Source organism: Euwallacea similis, chromosome 12 (assembly GCF_039881205.1).
Source record: "Euwallacea similis isolate ESF13 chromosome 12, ESF131.1, whole genome shotgun sequence".
Lineage (NCBI taxonomy): Eukaryota > Metazoa > Arthropoda > Insecta > Coleoptera > Curculionidae > Euwallacea > Euwallacea similis.
Genome location: NC_089620.1, coordinates 1448177 through 1466981, shown reverse-complemented (window position 1 = coordinate 1466981; position 18805 = coordinate 1448177). Strand labels below are relative to the sequence as shown.

At 38.4% G+C, this 18805-nt stretch overlaps 1 protein-coding gene across 5 annotated transcripts in view; it reads left to right on the top strand.

Moving 5' to 3' along the window:
- Positions 1 to 18732, top strand: part of cut (homeobox protein, cut) — a 69040-nt gene extending 50308 nt beyond the window's left edge. Inside the window, exons 3-15 of one of the 5 annotated variants that reach the window (XM_066395755.1) lie at positions 3736 to 4036; positions 5339 to 5914; positions 5972 to 6208; positions 10385 to 10724; positions 10790 to 10997; positions 11050 to 11290; positions 11350 to 11784; positions 11839 to 11964; positions 12330 to 12649; positions 12707 to 12855; positions 12927 to 13468; positions 13527 to 13734; positions 13796 to 18732. In XM_066395755.1, the coding sequence (XP_066251852.1) occupies positions 3736 to 4036; positions 5339 to 5914; positions 5972 to 6208; positions 10385 to 10724; positions 10790 to 10997; positions 11050 to 11290; positions 11350 to 11784; positions 11839 to 11964; positions 12330 to 12649; positions 12707 to 12855; positions 12927 to 13468; positions 13527 to 13734; positions 13796 to 14240 (4128 nt within the window). In that variant the 3' untranslated portion in view covers positions 14241 to 18732. Of the gene's footprint in view, positions 1 to 3735; positions 4037 to 5338; positions 5915 to 5971; positions 6209 to 10384; positions 10725 to 10789; positions 10998 to 11049; positions 11291 to 11349; positions 11965 to 12329; positions 12650 to 12706; positions 12856 to 12926; positions 13469 to 13526; positions 13735 to 13795 lie in introns of all 5 variants that reach the window. The other 4 variants (XM_066395754.1, XM_066395756.1, XM_066395753.1 and 1 more) reach the window with 4 other exon arrangements.
- The last annotated feature ends 73 nt before the right edge of the window (positions 18733 to 18805 follow it).

Genomic DNA, 18805 nt, shown 5'->3' with positions numbered 1-18805 from the left:
TTGCACGAAATTTCCGGACGCCCTGTATAATATCGGACGGTGTCGGAAATTCAGCGTCAAGGTGTCAAACCTTGAAACGAACCACAAACCAACGCAAAATGACTTAAAATGACAATGACGATTACCGTAATGAGAATTTTGGTTTGAGACGAAGCTACAACCAGAACTTACATGAGTTACACTACGTACCCGAACAATAGGTAATAAAAGAAAAAATAAAACACTCAGTAAGTCATTGAAGCGCATCGATGCGTAGGAAAACATTGTTAATCACTTTAGGGGAAGAACAACCTGTTATAAATTATGCGAATGATTTTTTTAACTCTTGAGCTACTTACACGGACTAACAAATAAATATGTAGAGTAAGTAGGCAATTTTATAGCAGAGTGTTGGGGATCGTTCAACAGATTCATCACCTCGTGAATGGCTCAACATCACTACAGCCATCGGTTCCATACGATGAAGCCGTGCTTGGTGTTATTATTATTATATTTTTTTTTTTTGAAAAAAATCTGTAATCTCTGCACTCAGTAAATCTACTTCAAAAGCTGATCAAACAGAGAGAAGTGGAAGTCGCCCGATTGGCTGCAAATATACACAAAGGTGTGGAAATCATCAGCTTTATCAGTAAACATATTTGCCATAATTACAAAACGATTTCGAACGAAAGGCAAAAGGCAGTAAAGTTAAGCCACCTTATTTGCGCAATGATATATTTATTCCTCCAATAAGGGCGTTACACGACGGGCGCCATATTTTATTGTGTGGCTTTATCTCTTCGGATTGTTAATTTTTGTTATCTCTACGGTTAGATTATTATGAATTCCTCGATTTTTTAGTGATTTACGGTTATCTTGTGTACAAGTCTTATGTATACCAGGTAATGAACTGGTTTCAAGAGAGGCGTTCGTCGTTCGGCCCCCCGTACTTTTTCATTTGTCTTTTCAGAACAACTAAGTGAATTATAAGGCATAGAAGAACTGGAACTATTTTTCATATTTCACTATTTTTTCCAAAATAATATTTACAGGGACTGTTAAACTCTGTAGCAAACTGTATCACCATATTTATACCAAGCTAAATCAATGTTTACCACTTCAACATGAGTTTTTCATTCTACGCTTTATCAGGGATTAAGTCCTGGCTCATTTACTTTGAACGTAATAAATTTATTAACTTAAATTTATTTATAATATCATTTACCTGATATACCACAGATTGTTCTGTTACTAATAGGCAATTATCAGTTATCAAGGCAGTCATTTTGATATCGCTTTTCGATTCGGTCGACAAAATGGCGAACTCTCCTCCAGACTCGAGTGATGTAAGTTTTTACTTTTGAAGAACACGATGTTTCTATATGCAATTTAGATTATTTGCTTATTTGCAAAGTAGCTTAAATTTAAGCCGATAATTAACTAAGGTCAATGTTGACCCTCGAAAGAGTGCTCACGAGGGGATTTCAAGCCTAAACCTTAAAACGTTCAGGATATGTTTTATTTAAATTTCTATGTTCCTCCTTGAGTTAACGAGTTTAGTGTAATATATTTTAAGATCTCGAAGTTAATTAATAGTAGCTACCTGAAGATATACCAGCACACCCTCATAGAGCAAAGAGATACCTACTGCAATATGGCAGCTCTACCCTCCCTCCCTTGGTGCTCTGTCTAGAAAAAGTTTTTTATTTGACCGATTTGTCCCCGATTTTGTTAACACCGAAATCGCTATGTAATAGGATTGAATTAGATGTGAAGTAACGTTTGCTTCGGGGCTGACTGCTGGATCTTGGAGGCGGGACCTACATACCTATGTTGCCTTTCTGCATTTCTGCAATTGTATAGAAACAATAGAAAGTAACTTTTAAATGAGTTTTAAGGTAGCCGATTATGGTCGAAAATTCGATAGTGTATTTCAATGATCAAACACAGAAATTCTTGCCACAACCGGGCCATAATGCACTTTTCGGAGGCGTTGGATAGATGTTTTTAAAGCAAAATAAACCAAAAGTATGCCCTGGCGTGAGCGGTTTTTGTCCCCAACTTCCGAAAACTTCCTAATGAGCCAATCGATGCGCTAAATCCAGACTAACGTTTCCCACAGAAGGCCACTTTGCGTACGCCAACTTTTATTGAAAGTCACGTCGCTGATTGACTACCAAAAACCTGACTTAATTTATTGTTTCAGATATTTCTCGGATTGAGGAGCCGGATTCGTTTTGTCGCATTCATTGGGGAATAAAATATTGGGTGCCATTGGGACTGAAATTTAGAAAATCCGGGTATCGATTCGCGAAATAATAATGTTATTAATGCAAGCAGCCATCACGCCAAAGTGCAATCAATAACTTTAAATTCGCCATCGGGATATCCCCTAGCACACAATCAAATTTCCTTCGATTTATACCTCCCGCCGCCCCGATTAAATACACCCCTTTTCCTGCTTATTAATACTCACGTAATAGACAAGGATAGGAGGATAATAAATCCAGGGCCGTATAGGTAGCCATGTAGCACTGAGTTTGAAATTCAAGGACAAATGGTTCTTTTTCTATTAAAACTGTGACGAGGTGATTTCCCTGTGGCTGAGATTGATGAGGTTGAATAAATGTTGTGTCATCACGTATTTGACAATCTGAAAGTTGCTTATTAAAAGCGATATTTTAGTTTTTTTAACTGCTTGACAGTATGCCAAGAAACGTGGAAATGCATGATATATCAATTAAGTTTAGTCAATGTGTTTGCGGTGTCCTTTTTTATTTTAATGATTTGGGGACAGTCGGGACGGGTACTTTAGGATCGGAGAACGCAGTGTGACCGCCGCGGATTTAATTTCCTAATAAGGCGGGAACTTAAACCTGGAAGAAATTGATGTGTCTTAGGCGCGAGGGCTTGAGGAAACATAGAGGACAGAAGACGTTCCGTTCAATACCAAATATGGGCAAACGAGTTTTTCTGCCCCTATTCGGAGGGAGCATTAGTAGTCATCGGCCCGGCCCTGATTTAGAAACCAGATCAATCAATTACTTATATCGAAAATAAAGACATCTCAATCTCTCTTCTGCCCTATTTTGAAGGCATTGATTAATTGGAGGGGTGCAGAAAGGGTTTCCAAGTCTGACAAGGATACTACTTCTACCTCCGTTGAAAAACACCACGCCCAAATAGAATTCTTACTGCTAACTATTATTTCACCCAGTTCCATACTAAAACTATAAATCTTATCGCGGCCCGTCAAGAATAAAGAATGAAACACGTATGCTAATAAAAAATCCTTGATCCAAATTAAAACTGAAACAACGAATTTTATTGTTTTATTCTAGAAATAATGTTGATGACGAGATACGCAGATAATTCCAAATCGAGATGATAATAAAGCTTAAAATGCTCCGAATTAACATACACACAGTTCTCGAAACGCGTATAATTTGTAATATTCCCATTATAGGAAATGGAAATTTAGGCAATAAAAGTTTCTTAATTTGTTTATTGTTTTAGCAATTCATGCCAATTAAGGCGTTTATTGAATTCTTAAAACGGTCGAACAATCCATGAAACCTCCCACGATCTATTTTAAATTTATACTCACAATCGCGCCTCTGGATTTCATCAAGGGGATTATCACCAACCATAAACGTTATCCACTTACGTAGTTTCAATTCACTAAAACGTAATCCGCACCACTCAAGTCATAATTCTAATCAAACACGTTCCTAACGTACCTATGTTTGCTTCCAGATCAATCAGCTATTGGAGGAAGTCCAAAGACTGCAAGGCTGCATCACCAAAATCCAAGAGTCTTCCATTACTCAGATCAGCAGATTGGAAGACCAGCTGGAACAAAAGAGGCAACACATAGTGAGATTGGAAACAAAGCTGGACTTACAGAAAGACTATGAAGAGCTGAGGAGACAAGTTACGATACTTAGGTCCAATCTGGTGAATGACCCTCAAGGGAAGGACATTGAATTGCTTCTGGAGAAGACCAGAGTTCAAGTGCAAGAGCAGCGCGACAAGAGCCCTTCCAGGGAGAGCGATGGTGAGTCGATTGGTTTGGGTCATGTGTATTCACCAATCTGTAGATCCCAATCTTCTGACTAATAGTTTCCGTTTTTAACGCACCACTGCTCCTAATTTATTAGAGTTTTTATTTCTCTAATTAGAACCCGAAATAAATTTCATATAATTGTTTTCGAGCTCATGAATACTGAACGTAGATAAGGTTGGTTCGCTCTTATTTTCGGGGATTTTAATTAGCTATACTTATTGTTTGCTCTCAGGCGGATTATTAGGTATATTTCTCACGTAATTATGATTCTCCGAAGATATTACATTCCTAAATTAATAAATATTCCCCGACAGGGTCGTTAATTTTTTTTTTTTTTAAGAAAACGGTTGTAGCGATTGTAGATCTTCAGTAAGTAGAGCGCGTCATTTTCATATGTGAGGTAGATATTATACGTGTACCGAGTACGTGTTTGAACACCACAATCACCTGATGAAACTTGAGCTTTCATCCAGTGTGGTACCAAACCTCACATTCGAAGTTTTACGAGAGTCGGCTTCTTTGAACGCCAGTACCCCTTTGGGTTTAAGATTGAAAGTTAGTTTACTGAAAAACTCTCCAAAGTTACCTTATAAGAATAATAAGGTTGATTTCTAGAGTTATCTTCACATATCCTGAAAATCCATTTCAAAATAGAATTCCGAGTTTCTGAAGCAAAACGATATTCGACTCTTCGGTTAGTCGAGAAAATTCTTAAAAAAACAGCAACTTGAGCTAAACCGAACCATATGGCCGCAAACGTTACAATAATTAGATTAAAATTGTTCATTATTAGTTGAATCTGAAACCAGTTAAAAACATCCCTTCCGCACAATTATAGTAAGCAAATTACTGAAATTGATATAATTAGGCATTCTGCACCTGTAGATCTTACACCGTCTTTTTCCAAAGAAAAATTTAAAATCGCCAAACTCGAGTACATCAACTACCTACCCGAAACTAGAACAGATTTCATAAAATAAGTTCTCACGTATGACGACATGGCCGAAGAACAATCGCTCTCCAAACTGGTAACAATATACTTAAATGACTTGTTTCACAAAACCGCGGCAATAAAAATAATAAAACTGTTGCCCAAGCAGTTGAAGAAATTGAAAGTAGCTGTGGAGGCCACCCCGCTGACCCGAAACGGTTTCTATTGATTTTTCTCGGTCGGGTCGTCGCGTGACCCGTGATCCTAATCTTTGGTTTTATTAAAAACTATATTATATGTATATGTGTAACAAATTGCTCAACGTAACTAACAATCCTGAAAGAGTACTGACTTCTTTCCAGGGGTGGCGGATCATCAGTCGGCACTCCAACTCCCCACTTTACCGGTATCCCCACCCTCTTCGCTCCCCCACCCCTTTCAAAATGTAGACGCTTTTGGCAGTCTGTTGGGCGAGGAGATCGTGTCCTCGTGGAGAAAAAACATTGAGTCTCATCAAAAATCACCTTCTGTAGATGGGGTAGTCAAAAGTACCACACCTCTCTTGGAAAACAAGGTTGAGAAGAGCAGCACCGCTTCGACTCCCCAGCCTATTGACCACAGTCCAGTGGAAAATTTAGTGAATGGGAATCCAAAGAGTCCTCACGAGGACAACAACAACCACAATAACCATAACAACAACATTCCCTTGCCTGCCACTTTTGTGAATAACTTCCTAAGGTCTGAAGACTCACTGAAAAGCCCTTATCGTTTCGAGGAGCATCGGTCGCCGTTTAAGTTTGCCGAGGACTTGGGGATGGCCCCAGGCTCCATGGTAGGAAGACTAGGTGAAAGTCTTATTCCTAAAGGGGACCCCATGGAGGCGAAGCTTCAGGAGATGCTCCGTTACAACATGGACAAGTACGCTTCACAAAACTTAGGTTAGCATGTCTTAGTGATAATCAAAGGAAGGTCCAGTAATTTTGTCTTTATTGCAGATACCCTTAACATATCTCGAAGAGTGAGGGAGTTGCTGTCGATTCACAACATTGGCCAAAGACTGTTTGCCAAATATGTCTTGGGGCTCTCGCAAGGTACCGTGTCCGAGCTCTTGTCCAAACCTAAACCTTGGGATAAGCTGACCGAAAAAGGAAGGGACAGCTACAGGAAAATGCATGCGTGGGCCTGCGACGAGGCTGCCATAATGCTGCTGAAGAGCTTGATACCAAAGAAAGGTATTTTTTGTTTGTCTTAATGCTTATTAAATCAACCAAGATTCATCATGCATGACTTCTTAGATTGAGTTGCCGACAGGAAACATAGTGAATCATTCGAAATTATTTATAACACGAAATACTCAGAATCCGCATAAGACACTTGATGGTTATTTATTTGAATTCATTATTGTTTCGGGGAAGGAAGATCTACAGTAAAAACATAATAATCAAAGATGCTACTTATTCACGTGCTCTCCCTATGTGCTGCAGACCAACATTTATTTTCCAATTGGTCTAAAACATCCAAACAAAACAACGCGGACACTAAAGCTGTCAATCCATTTTTATTCCGAGGGTCGACCGATCGGCGGTGGGCAATCATCCCGATGGAAAATATCGTGGAAATATGGAAAATGAGTCCGTCATTTGCATTGATACTAATGTGAACCGGATATTGTTTTTGCGGAAGAATGGCCAGCACACAAAAACGCATTCTTTCGATTCAGTTGCGGATTGTGCATTCCGAATGAATGTGTCCATGGAAATTGGAAAAATCCAGATGACACATGCCAATTGCGATTGAATCTCCCCGATGTTGCGAGGCGTGTAAAGTGTAAATTTGAATTATGTAATTGGAAAAAAGGACTTAATTGTTCATGAATGCGTATTATGCAGCAAAAGCGTATGTAACCTTCCAAATGCTTATTTAAGAGCATAAAGGTCTGGGAGCCTGCCACTCCTCCCCATTCGGTAATTTCAACTAAAGGTGAAGGCGCAAGAATTCCCTTTAAGAAATGGGTATTTACGTAACAAACGCAGAAAGTAACTCTTACCGCACGAGCGCGAAATGTTGCGCACCAGTCGCAGGCGAGGGCGCTAATCACGGGAGTGCGTTAAGGAATTTTCTTGCGAGTCATACACACTACTTAAGCAATATTTGTAATATAATAATATCTGTAAAAAATATAAGAAGTTTATACGATCGGGGCTCGGCCCCAGCTCATCGCAACAGAAGTCCGATGCTACTCCAACTTCATCAATATTCGCATGTTTTCATAATGGCTGATAGAATGCCGAAAAGCGCCGCCTAGCTTTGATGTTTAGTGATATTTTGTTGAATATTTTTATACAAATTAGCATCTTTTTGCTATTTTGGAGACACGTAGGATGTAGCCAAGTTGTTGGTAGGCTGCCTAATTGACTAATACAATCGCAAGATAAATCTTTCTTTTAACTAGAGTAATTCATTGCGTTGTGTCCCTCATTCGTTTGTTTTTCTCTAACACACGCGTGTATTATCGTTTGTTTGCGCGACTTGTATCTCAGTGTGTTATATCTACTTCCGTAGGGGTTCGTGGGAAAATTGGTTTTACGATGTTATTGTTAAGTTAAAGTTGGTGCATTACTTTCCGCTCCCTGGATTGAGTCTATGCAATTTAGTTCAGCAACAACAGCATGTCGGTTGACTTCGGAATATGAAGATTCAATTTAGAAAATCTTCAAAATCGTTTAATTTCTTTGGGCGATATAGAAATTTTTTAATAAAAGCAAGATCAAATATTGTATACATTGTGATTCATTATACTCATTTGTGTTCGGCTCCGTTTTATTATAATTCCTGTCTGCGGTTCGCTAACCCGGCTTCCTGTGAAAATCCTGAATTATATTTAACAAAATGTGCGTTATCTCCCTGGTACTATCACGTAGTTATTGATGCAAATCGGTGCCAAATGAATTATTATGATGTGAATCAGCTTGATTTTTTGTTTCGCTTTAAAACTTCTGACCCACTCTATTCTCAGTCGGAACGAGATAATGTCAAAGATACTGCTAATGAATCATGATATTCAGTAATGTTCAAAAGTACAATTAAACGAATATTGTCATAGACCAATTATTTTGCAATAACATGTCAGTAGGGAAACTATGGGAATCGCAGAACAATGCTATTTTCGGATTAAGTAGTCCTTTTAGAAGTTACCTCGGGGGGCCTCAGCTCAGATAAAATTAGAATTAGTTGCTGAAATTTTTATGAAAATAAGAAAAACTCTGCTTGGAAGTTGTCAAATTACTTTATGACAACTCATTAGAACTTGTCATGTTACTTCGTGTCAACTCATTCGAACTCGTCAAATTATTTAATGTCAACTTATTCGAATTTGTCATATTACTTCATGACAACTCATTCGAACTTGTCATGTCACTTCATGTCAACTCATTCGAACTTGTCACACCACTCCATAACAACTTCTTGGAACATGAAAGAAAGAGTAGGGGTCCCTCAATCAGATATAAGACGAAAAATCTATACTTTTCGATGCTACAGTAAGGCGGCAATAGCAATGAGGAGCGATTATACTGCATGGAATAATCACAAACAAAGGACTAATCGCATGTGACGGTCATCGTCTAATCATCGATGATGAAGGAAACACAACGAGGTTAATAGTTCTAGAGAGGACGGCGATCTGACAAATCAGACGCCGCACAAGAGCTGTTTTCTCATAAGATTTGGGCATGATTACCTAAATGCTATATATGTACATAAATTCAAGAGAAACTTTAATGCAGTGACGCTAAATGCCAATCTCGTGGCTTCATGAAATTTCTTAAACAATGGATATTGTCGGTTTTAGTGGAAAAATCCACGAAATGAACGTCGTCGATGCTTTAACAATGATGAGATATAAATTATAAGTCAACCGTTGGTTTTTGCGTTATAAAATTGATTATAGGTAATACGGGCGATGATTTTTAAAGCCAATTATAAGCTCGTTAGGGCCAATTCCGATGTTTACGAGATTTTAATTGTGGATTCCTATAGATCGTAAATTTCTCTCTCCATCGTCGTCCGCATGAAATCGCCCAAATCCCTTGGGTCATCGCATTAGCACATCATAAATGTCTCAATAATGCAGGAAACATCCAAAATGCTTTTCTATTATCGCATGCCGCGTAAATTTATTTTCAACGCTTTAATTCCTTTGCTACCTATCCAGAAATCGAAAATATCATTCGAAAAAGCGCTTCGATGTTTCATCTTTCGCTAGACAATGTATCAAGCGTCGATCTGGTGCCAAGTTATTTTGTTCATTAAAATTGTTGCGACGATTGTTTTTGTTGGGCGTGAGTGTATCTTTTCGATATGTCTCATTAATTTTCGCCGTACATAAATTTCGGCCAATAGACAGGTTTAATTCTAATTGTAATGAACGGGAGCTATTTCGCGCGTTAAGTCGTTCGTCTGCAATGATCAGTGCAAATTGGAATTCTTTTCAAAGAGCGATAGACAAATTTTACTGGTGTCGCAACCGTGCTCCTCGTAACCGAACCGCTTCACAAAGAAATGCCCGTGCACTGATCAGACGTCACCTTTGCGTGCTCAAGATGAGCGTAATTATTGTTCCTCTTTCACCATAAAATTTCTCGATAATTCGACGATCAACGACACTCACTGCACGGCTCTAATCCGGGGGTCAAACGATTAAATAAAAATAGCCGGGGACTTCAGTGTGGCGAACGATGCTTATAATAAACTAGAAAAGATTCCCTAAACCTTAAAGCGAATGATGTCGTTTTTGTACCTATTTGTCTCCACCGCCATTGTGTATGCACCCGGAGGTCTATATTTATCACAAAGAACCAACGACAATTCTTTACATTCATCACGCAATTAGTCGGTCATGGGAATTTGCACAAAAGATCTTGAAATCTGTCTTTAAACATACCTATGATTATCTTTGCGTCGCCCAAAGCCGCTTTTACTTTACAATTGTGCGTCTCGAATCAAGGGCAGGATGGGTTTAAGCCACTCGCCGATGGAGCTAATCCAGGGCGTATTGATCTGCAACAATACCAAAACATCATAGAAAAACAGTCGAGAGGCTTGAAAGAAGCGGTTGCAGTTCGCGTGTCTAGAATTTCCTTGCATGAGTAAAAACATGTAAAAAAGTTTATATAATTTTCGGGATATACACCGATAAAAAACATTAAAATCCTTTACAAAGTTAGTTGATCCAAGAACTACCAGGCAAATTGCTACCTTGCTGGAAACGCAATCAATAACATGCCGAAGGCTCTAATTTGCTTTAACTTCACATTTCACTAATTACCCATTAAGCTTTTAAAAACTTTTGATACAGTATTTTTGAAGACAACCCAACTGAAATGTTTTTTCCCAAATTATCCTTACAGATAATTTTTCATCCTCAGGAAAAGAAGGATCGCTACCCTTCGGTCGCCCAGAACCGGATTTAACCGATGACCGACTGGCGCACATTCTGAATGAAGCCAACCAGTTTTCCTCGCATATCAAAACCGAGTCGGACACTCACAGCAATGAAGACTCCAAATCGCCACACGGCTGTAGCAGCCCCTTCTCCAAAGAGTCGTCTCTGAGCAAAAGGCTCAAAAAGTACGAAAATGACGATATTTCTCAGGAGAAGGTGGTCAGAATCTACCAGGAAGAGCTGGCCAAGCTCATGGGCAGGAGAATGGAGGACATGCGCAGCCCTAGAGAAGGGTTTCCTCCTGGGTGAGTCTATTTCTTCATTGACTTAGGAGCACCCGATTTTGAGCAGCACTAAACCTAATGTTCAGTATGTTCCTCCCCCAATTCTTCAGCAACAACCCCATGGACCGATCCGAGGAAATTCGCATGGCTTTAGACGCTTATCATCGAGAAATTGCCAAGCTCAACCAAAACCAACCCGCGCAAATGCCTCTTGGACTGTTGGCCCTTCAACAGCAGGCTCTGGCCCAACACCAGCAGAACCAGCAACAAGGCCAGCAAATGACTCCCCATCAGGTAACTTTTTCGACTCATAACGAATACAAAAAGTAATTAAAAACGTTCTCAGAGTTCGAATGGTGGCGTCCAAGATCTCTCCCTGCCTAAAGAAAAAGCCAAGACGGTCAACGGGCTGGATGATGGCAAGGAAAAAGAGGACGATTCAATGTCTAGACATTCCGCAAGCGCCTTTACTTTGGTTAGACCCAAACTGGAACCTGGGACTGCAGCCAGTGGTAATAGCACAGCTTCCAGCCCATTGGGAAATGCCATATTGCCTCCTATGACCCCTAGTAGTGAAGACTTTGGTGGTAAGTTGAAACAATCTCTGCAAACTAAAGAACCTATCTCAATATAAATAATTTCGTAGTTTCAGCGACAGCTTCTCCTCTACAGCGCATGGCCTCAATTACAAACTCTCTGATCTCACAGCCACCATCTCAGCCGCATCACTCAAGCAGCCAACGCCCCCTCAAGGCAGTGTTGCCCCCCATTACTCAGCAGCAGTTTGATCTCTACAACAACTTAAATACCGAAGATATCGTTAAAAAAGTTAAGGAACAGCTTAGCCAGTATTCAATATCACAACGGTTGTTTGGAGAGAGTGTGCTAGGCCTCAGTCAAGGGTCAGTAAGCGATTTATTAGCCAGACCAAAACCTTGGCATATGCTGACTCAGAAAGGTCGAGAGCCCTTTATAAGAATGAAGATGTTCTTGGAAGATGGAGACGCTGTGCATAAATTAGTTGCCAGTCAATACAAGATTGCTCCTGAGAAGTTAATGAGAACTGGGGGATATGGAAACAGTGAGTGCCTCTCAGGCGCATCATGTTTGAGAGGTACAAATTTGTTTTCTGCAGGTTGTGCCACGCCATTATCGAAACCAAATCTCCCTCCAAACCAAAAAATGCTATCAGAGGCTGCAGGCTTATTGAGTAAAATCCAGCAAGACTCGCAGGGTCTCCTACCAACTTCCATGCAATTAGGTAAGTAAGTAGTAGAATTTTGAAGATATAAAAAAAAATTAAATCTGGATTTTTCAATTAACCCACATAAAACGACTAATTAGGCCCTTCCTTTACTTCTTGCACAGCACTCCACTTTATAATGTTCTCTTTCTATGCCTTATTTCCTTTACCATTATTCCACCCCCAGTTATCCTCGGTACGGTGACTCAATTATTGGAAAAGCTTTAAAGGAGACTCGTACTTTGTGCACTCAATCAACATAGGTTAATGAACATCTTAAAGTTTCTAACTCCGAAATTTCTTATGTTTCATCAAATCTTGCTTCTCGTTAAAAATTCTGTTTTTTAACTGCACGAAAAGCTAATCAATGCCACTGTTTTCAGGCCCTCCTCAAGTGGCTCCACCCCAACCACCTCCACTAGGCCCCCCAGGCGCTCAAATACCTCAAAACCAACTCCTAAACCACCTCGGTCTTCCACCTCACCACGCCTTGGCGCTTCAAAACCAGGAGATGTTGAAGAAGCAGCAGACCATGCAAAGCCTTTCTGCTCATTCACCGATGGGTCATCAGGGTATGAGAAACATGCATCAACATATGAGTCCGAGTGTTTATGAGATGGCTGCTTTGACCCAAGATTTAGATACGCAAGTGATTACTACCAAGATTAAAGAAGCGCTGTTGGCGAACAACATTGGACAGAAGGTATTATGGAGCTTTAGGTGTTTGAGTAAAACAAGCCAAATGCTTCATTGTTTCCAGATCTTCGGTGAAGCTGTCCTAGGATTATCTCAAGGTTCAGTAAGTGAGTTGCTTTCCAAACCCAAGCCGTGGCATATGCTGTCAATTAAGGGGCGAGAACCGTTTATCCGAATGCAGCTGTGGCTGCAAGACACCCATAACATAGACAGGTAACATTGAGAGTAAATTAAGAATAATATTGGGGCCGGCAAATAATTTTGTTTTTCCATGAAATCTATAGGTTGCAAGCATTGAAAAATGAACGCCGAGAGGCGAATAAACGTCGACGAAGTTCTGGCCCGGGTCACGATAACTCCAGTGACACTTCCAGTAATGACACTTCTGAATTCTACCACTCAAACAGCCCTGGACCCCAAGGTCCAGCCAGTGCAAAGAAACAAAGAGTCCTCTTCAGTGAAGAGCAGAAAGAAGCACTACGTCTAGCTTTCGCACTGGATCCCTACCCAAACGTGGCAACTATAGAATTCCTGGCTCAAGAACTGACTTTGAGCAGTAGAACTATTACCAATTGGTTCCATAATCATCGAATGCGGCTGAAGCAGCAGGTGCCCCATGGCATGCCTTCCGATCTTCCTCCACGCGACCAAAACTCCTCGCAGCAGCCCTTTGACCCTGTGCATTTTAGAGTGTTGCTGAACCAAAGACTTATGGAGCTCAGTAAGGAAAGAATGGGACTAGCAGGAGTTCCCTTGCCTTACCCTCCTTACCTTGCAGCCAACACTAGTTTGGCGGCGTTGATATCAAGAGGTTTGCTGCCCACGGGTAAGTGGTGAAATCAATGTCAGTCAACTTTTAAAAACATGAAGAAATGTTTTTGCAGGAGATATGAGTGACCTCTCAGCATTGAACAACGCAGTCAAAGAACAAATGAGCGGCCTAGACTTAAGTATGACATCACTGAAGCGAGAACCTACAGAATTTGAGGACGAGGATGATGTCGAATCAAACGCAGGTTCGGAAGACTCCAATAATTCTGGCAGTTTACAAGATGACTCCAAGAACGTCAACAAAGAGGCGAACATTTCCAGGTAATACTGATGAAATGCTTATGCATAAAGTAGAGGCGTCAACAACGTGTTTATTTTTCAGTGCAAACCCTCACCAAGGCAGATCCTCACGACGGAAACCTGCCGCGCCCATGTGGGTGAACCCACATTGGGAGGAAGAAAAGAACTCCCATCAAGGCCAGGAAAAATCCACGACCAACCAAGATGAAGTCATAATCAATGGTGTGTGTGTAATGCAGACAGATGACAACTACACTCCTCGAAGAACTTCTACAGAAGAAACCATTCGGGTGGAACCTCAGGCGGTCTTGGACCGGTACGAAGATGATAGGAGCGACACGAGCAGCGTGAGCAATGAGGGAATCCATGAACAAACGCATGAATGTGAGAGAGACAACAGACATGAGGCTGACACGGAAATCACCGAAGCGAGAACGGAAGAGGCTGAGATTGACAGAGATAGTGACAGTGATAGGAAACAAATGAAGACGGAAACTGAGGAGGAAAGATGGGGTGATTTGATGTGAATTAGAAGGAGGTAAATCCAGGAATTTTAACCGAATTTGTGTTGGTGAGATAGACTCCAAAGAAATCGCGTAAATTAAGTACTGCCAATAGATGAAGATGAGAGTTGTGGACGTTTCAGAAGTATTAAAACAACCCTTCACGCGAGGGTGAACTATATATATGACGGGATGAACACGTTAGCTGAAGGCGCAAAGTATGTATAAAAGTTGAACCAGTGCAATCATCCGAAATAATGAGGATTTAAAACATTGTTAAGTAATTTTTTGGTACGGCTAGGGGGTAAATACCTAATCTACAAAAATCGTTTCCAGAGGTACTACTATCGGAACCTCCAACAGTTTTTATGCTTTAGAACAGTTTTTATCAGCACTACATATAATCGGTGACTTGGAATGTTATTGAAATTTCTCACAAATGGCTGAGAGTCAGAGATTTCCATTCACTCATTTTTTCATGGCACGTATCATCAAAGGTTCATATGACATAAATTTTATTAAGGGCACCACCCTGGAATATAGATCCGGAACAAAACTAATGTTTTGTTTTTTTAATACCTTTTACAAACTACTTCTACTGTGTTGTCTCATTTCATGGCTCTGCTGGAGACGCACAAAACAAACTTTACAATCAATATTCGATAAACTGGTGAATTTGTAACCTTTTAACAGCGGTTTTAACATATGCAATCACTCCTAGTGGCTGAGCCTTATCAGCTGATTAATCCACAGATAAAAACGTTTAAAAAATTCACAAAGATCACAATACTATAAACGTATTATATAGTAACGAAATTCTACTGGTCGAAGATAAAGTTTTGAGACTAAGGCCAGCAGAGCCTCCAATTTGTTTGAGACTAGCAAATCCTAAATTTCGCTAATCGCTGAACTGTCAGAATATCACTTTTTTAAGTCTGATTAGAAAGTATTGTTTATTTTCTTTTGCATTTTTCTACTAAGTAATGTTTGCTCGTAAGGAACAAGACGTTTCCCTAAAATATGCGCAAAACTTTCCCATCTCTCTTTTATATTTTTCCTATCTCTGTTTGAAAAAAATCCCAAACGCAATCACCTTTCTGTTATTTACTGTAAAAAACATTTTGTATTATTGTCATATCGTACGCACTCACCTTCACATGAGTCAGCCTCACGAATGTTAATTTACTTAAGACTACTTAGTATATAGTAAAACAATGTACTTACGTACTTCCTAGCGAGAAATGTCGCGGTGTAGAGGTAACAGATATAAGGGAGTTCTAAGAAGTGGGATATCAAATATAACATTTTTCGATAACTTTTTTGAAATATGAGTACGAATTGAAATCTCCTCGTGCCATAGTCCAAATTACACATAGAAAGGAAGTTTATGTGGTCCATTCAAAAATAACTAAATAAAATTTATAAATCAAAAAGCAATAACATCGTTTCCATACATGGTTGTAAACAAAAGCTGTTTTATAGCAGCAAAAATAGTCACTTCTGTAAAACTGCCCTAGTGTTCTAAATCTTGCAATGCTAATTTTGGTACTTACCCTCTAACCGCAACAAACAAATCGAATATTTATACAACAAATGTGATGTTTTATTTAATTTAATTAGCGTAAGGTTTTTATTAGAATAATGTAATTGGTGTAAACTACTATATTTTCACACCCCACAACGCCTACTACACTGATAAAAAAAACGACTAAATGTGTGTTTTAGGTCAACCATAAACTGAATTTCCTTTCAAATAATGAATATATTTCTGTCGTATGGCATACTGAAAAAGGTTATATTCCACCTACCTTTTCTTTGCAAAGCAGTAGATCTTTGGATTTCAAATTCTTTTTGCTTCGCCAGACTCCCCTTCACCATTAGGTCAGGAAGATAGGCAAACAATGTTAAAACCCAATTTTCATGGCTTAACCTTCTGTAAATAATAAGAAATTGGGATATAAATATTAAACGGTACTTTTATCTCATGACATTTATGCGAGATATTGATTTCGTTTGCAAGAAAATTATTAAACATTTAGAAAAGTTTCTAAAAATGTTTGTTTAAATAAACAAAGCTGAGGCTATTAAAAGGCTGTTGGGGACGTGAAAATATAATTGTTTATTCGGTACGTATCATGTAAAAATAAAACTGGAAAAATCTATGTCTTGCCAAATTTTCCCCATTGTGTTTTAGTGCCTATGAGTATTGTGCCTAAGTTCCATATAGTCAAACTCGGGCTTAACTGGCGGTTCTGATTATCTAGCAACTGAAGATTCACTTTAAAGTTTGCGATTGTTTTATTGCGTTTAACGCGTGGCCAGTTCTAAATAATTCGTCAAGATAATTGAGGCAGCATTTAACGTAGGGTATGCATTTATAATGTAACGTGGTAATGAAAAGGTGTATTGCATTGTGTTCATTTCTACACATTTTGTTAGTATCTGTTTTCTGATTTGATTTATATCATTAGTGATTTATGGACCCGCCAAATAAGACCCTGTTCAACTATAGTTGTCACCATAACAACATAAAGTAGCAACATGACCGTCGCATATGCAGGGCGCCCCAGACTTTAAGCCACAGCATTTATCTCAAAATCTCGTAGAGATAGCAGATTGATTTAATTACAAAACTATAAGATAGAGTGGACTTAACTTCGAAGATACGAGATAGTTCAAAAAATACGTTAAGATTCCACTTTTTATTTTAAATGGAATTTCTTTAATAATTTTTCTCTTTAAAACGTGAAAATATACAGGGGGTCCACTTGAAACATAAAAGGTGGACTCTAATGCACTTTATTAAGTCACCCCTGCCTCCATTATACTTACACCGTTTTTCTGCCTCTATGACATTTTGATATAATTACTATTACGTAAAACCTGGGACATCTAGTGTATACACGAATAGCTGGATTAGTAGTTATAGATTTGTGACAAAAAAGAACAGCTGCATTATAAAGTGAAACAGGCCGATATACACAGAACACGATCATTAAGTATTAGTTCTCATTTTTATAAACTATGTATTATATACATAATTATGATAGCAATTTTAGTAGTTAAAAAAGACTGTTACCCGTTATATTGAAAAATGTTTTAGTCCGTACTTTAACGTAAAAAGGTAGCACGTATGATTGAGAAAATGTTTAAAACATTTTGTGATATATTGTCTAAATAATGGCTACTTTCTTTTTAATTTTACTAATTTTAAAATCTCTTTTAATGTTATTGTGAAAGGTTTTCGTGCTTTGCTTATGATCAAAGGAACGTTCGAGATAATCCAAATGCATCCCCAAAACAATCTTTGGCGTTCATAAGTTTATGAGTTCTCCAAAGTTCAGTGCGCAAATAAGTGCATACAAAATAAACAACAAATAATTATAAATACGTACTAAAATACCTATATAAAGTAATAGTTATTATAATAAGTTATTTTTAGATGTAAAAAAGCTACTTTCTACTGTTGTCCCAAAGTTTTGTACATATTGTCGCAATCAAAATGCAGATAATAGGCGCACCCTATATTTGTTAAGCAGATAATTTTAATTCTGAAATGTTTTCTATATAATAAATAAAATAATAGTCTAGTCTGTGCGATGCGCTAAGGTTTAGCCAAGAAAAGCCGTCTGTTGATATTTTTTCATTATTGTTGATCAAGGCTAAAACCTTAACGCCCATAAAATAGGAGCAAACGAGTAAAATTATAGCAGACACATACCCACACAAAGGCCAGTACCTTCCCGACATCAACAAAAAAAAATAACACAAATTTTTGTTTTTCCAGATCTCATGTTTAATTACTAATTATTTTTCGAATGAACATAAGCTTTAATTTTTCCAAATACTGTAAAATAGATAATATCTTTCCCTGAACATATCGTTAAATTTAGGCTTATTGGTCCACCTTTATACCTTAGCTATAAAATAAGATGCCTTTTCTTTTTTTTTTGCAATGGAAAAAGGATATTGTGCAATATACAAAAAATATTCGGTATATCCTCTGTAATGTCTCCATACATATTCATCTGTGTACCAAAATTGTAAAAAAAGAAATTTCAAAAATACGTAAACTTTGGTCTTGACCGAGACAAATTAATTCATTATATTTAGCAAGGAAACCCTGTATAAAATGCACATTTTTAAAAGAATTTCTTGTAGAGCTTTAGCGGAAAGTATAGTTATTTCCTTCTTTTGTTGTTAAAGGCAGATTTTGTTTTTGTCATTAACAAGGCAAGTAAAACGCGGATGGGGAAATTTAGTTGACTCCTATTTATTGAAGCTTAATTATGGAGGTGTTTGTACCCAAATAATGTCTGTCTCTGGTCACCCAGTTCTGCAGTTTTTGATACAAACGCGTTCATTTCTACTGCTTGTTTCAGTTACTTATCTGAAAATTGTTTCACCTGTGTTAAATATCTTTTAAATATACCCTGTTTTTATTATCGGTTTTATCCTTGTACATAATTATACCATATCAACATTGAAAATTTCTAAATTAAAATTTTTCTCTGTATTTAGTATGATGTTTTATTTTCCTCACACCAAATTTAATGTCATGTTTACCACGTATAAGATAAGGGGCTGGT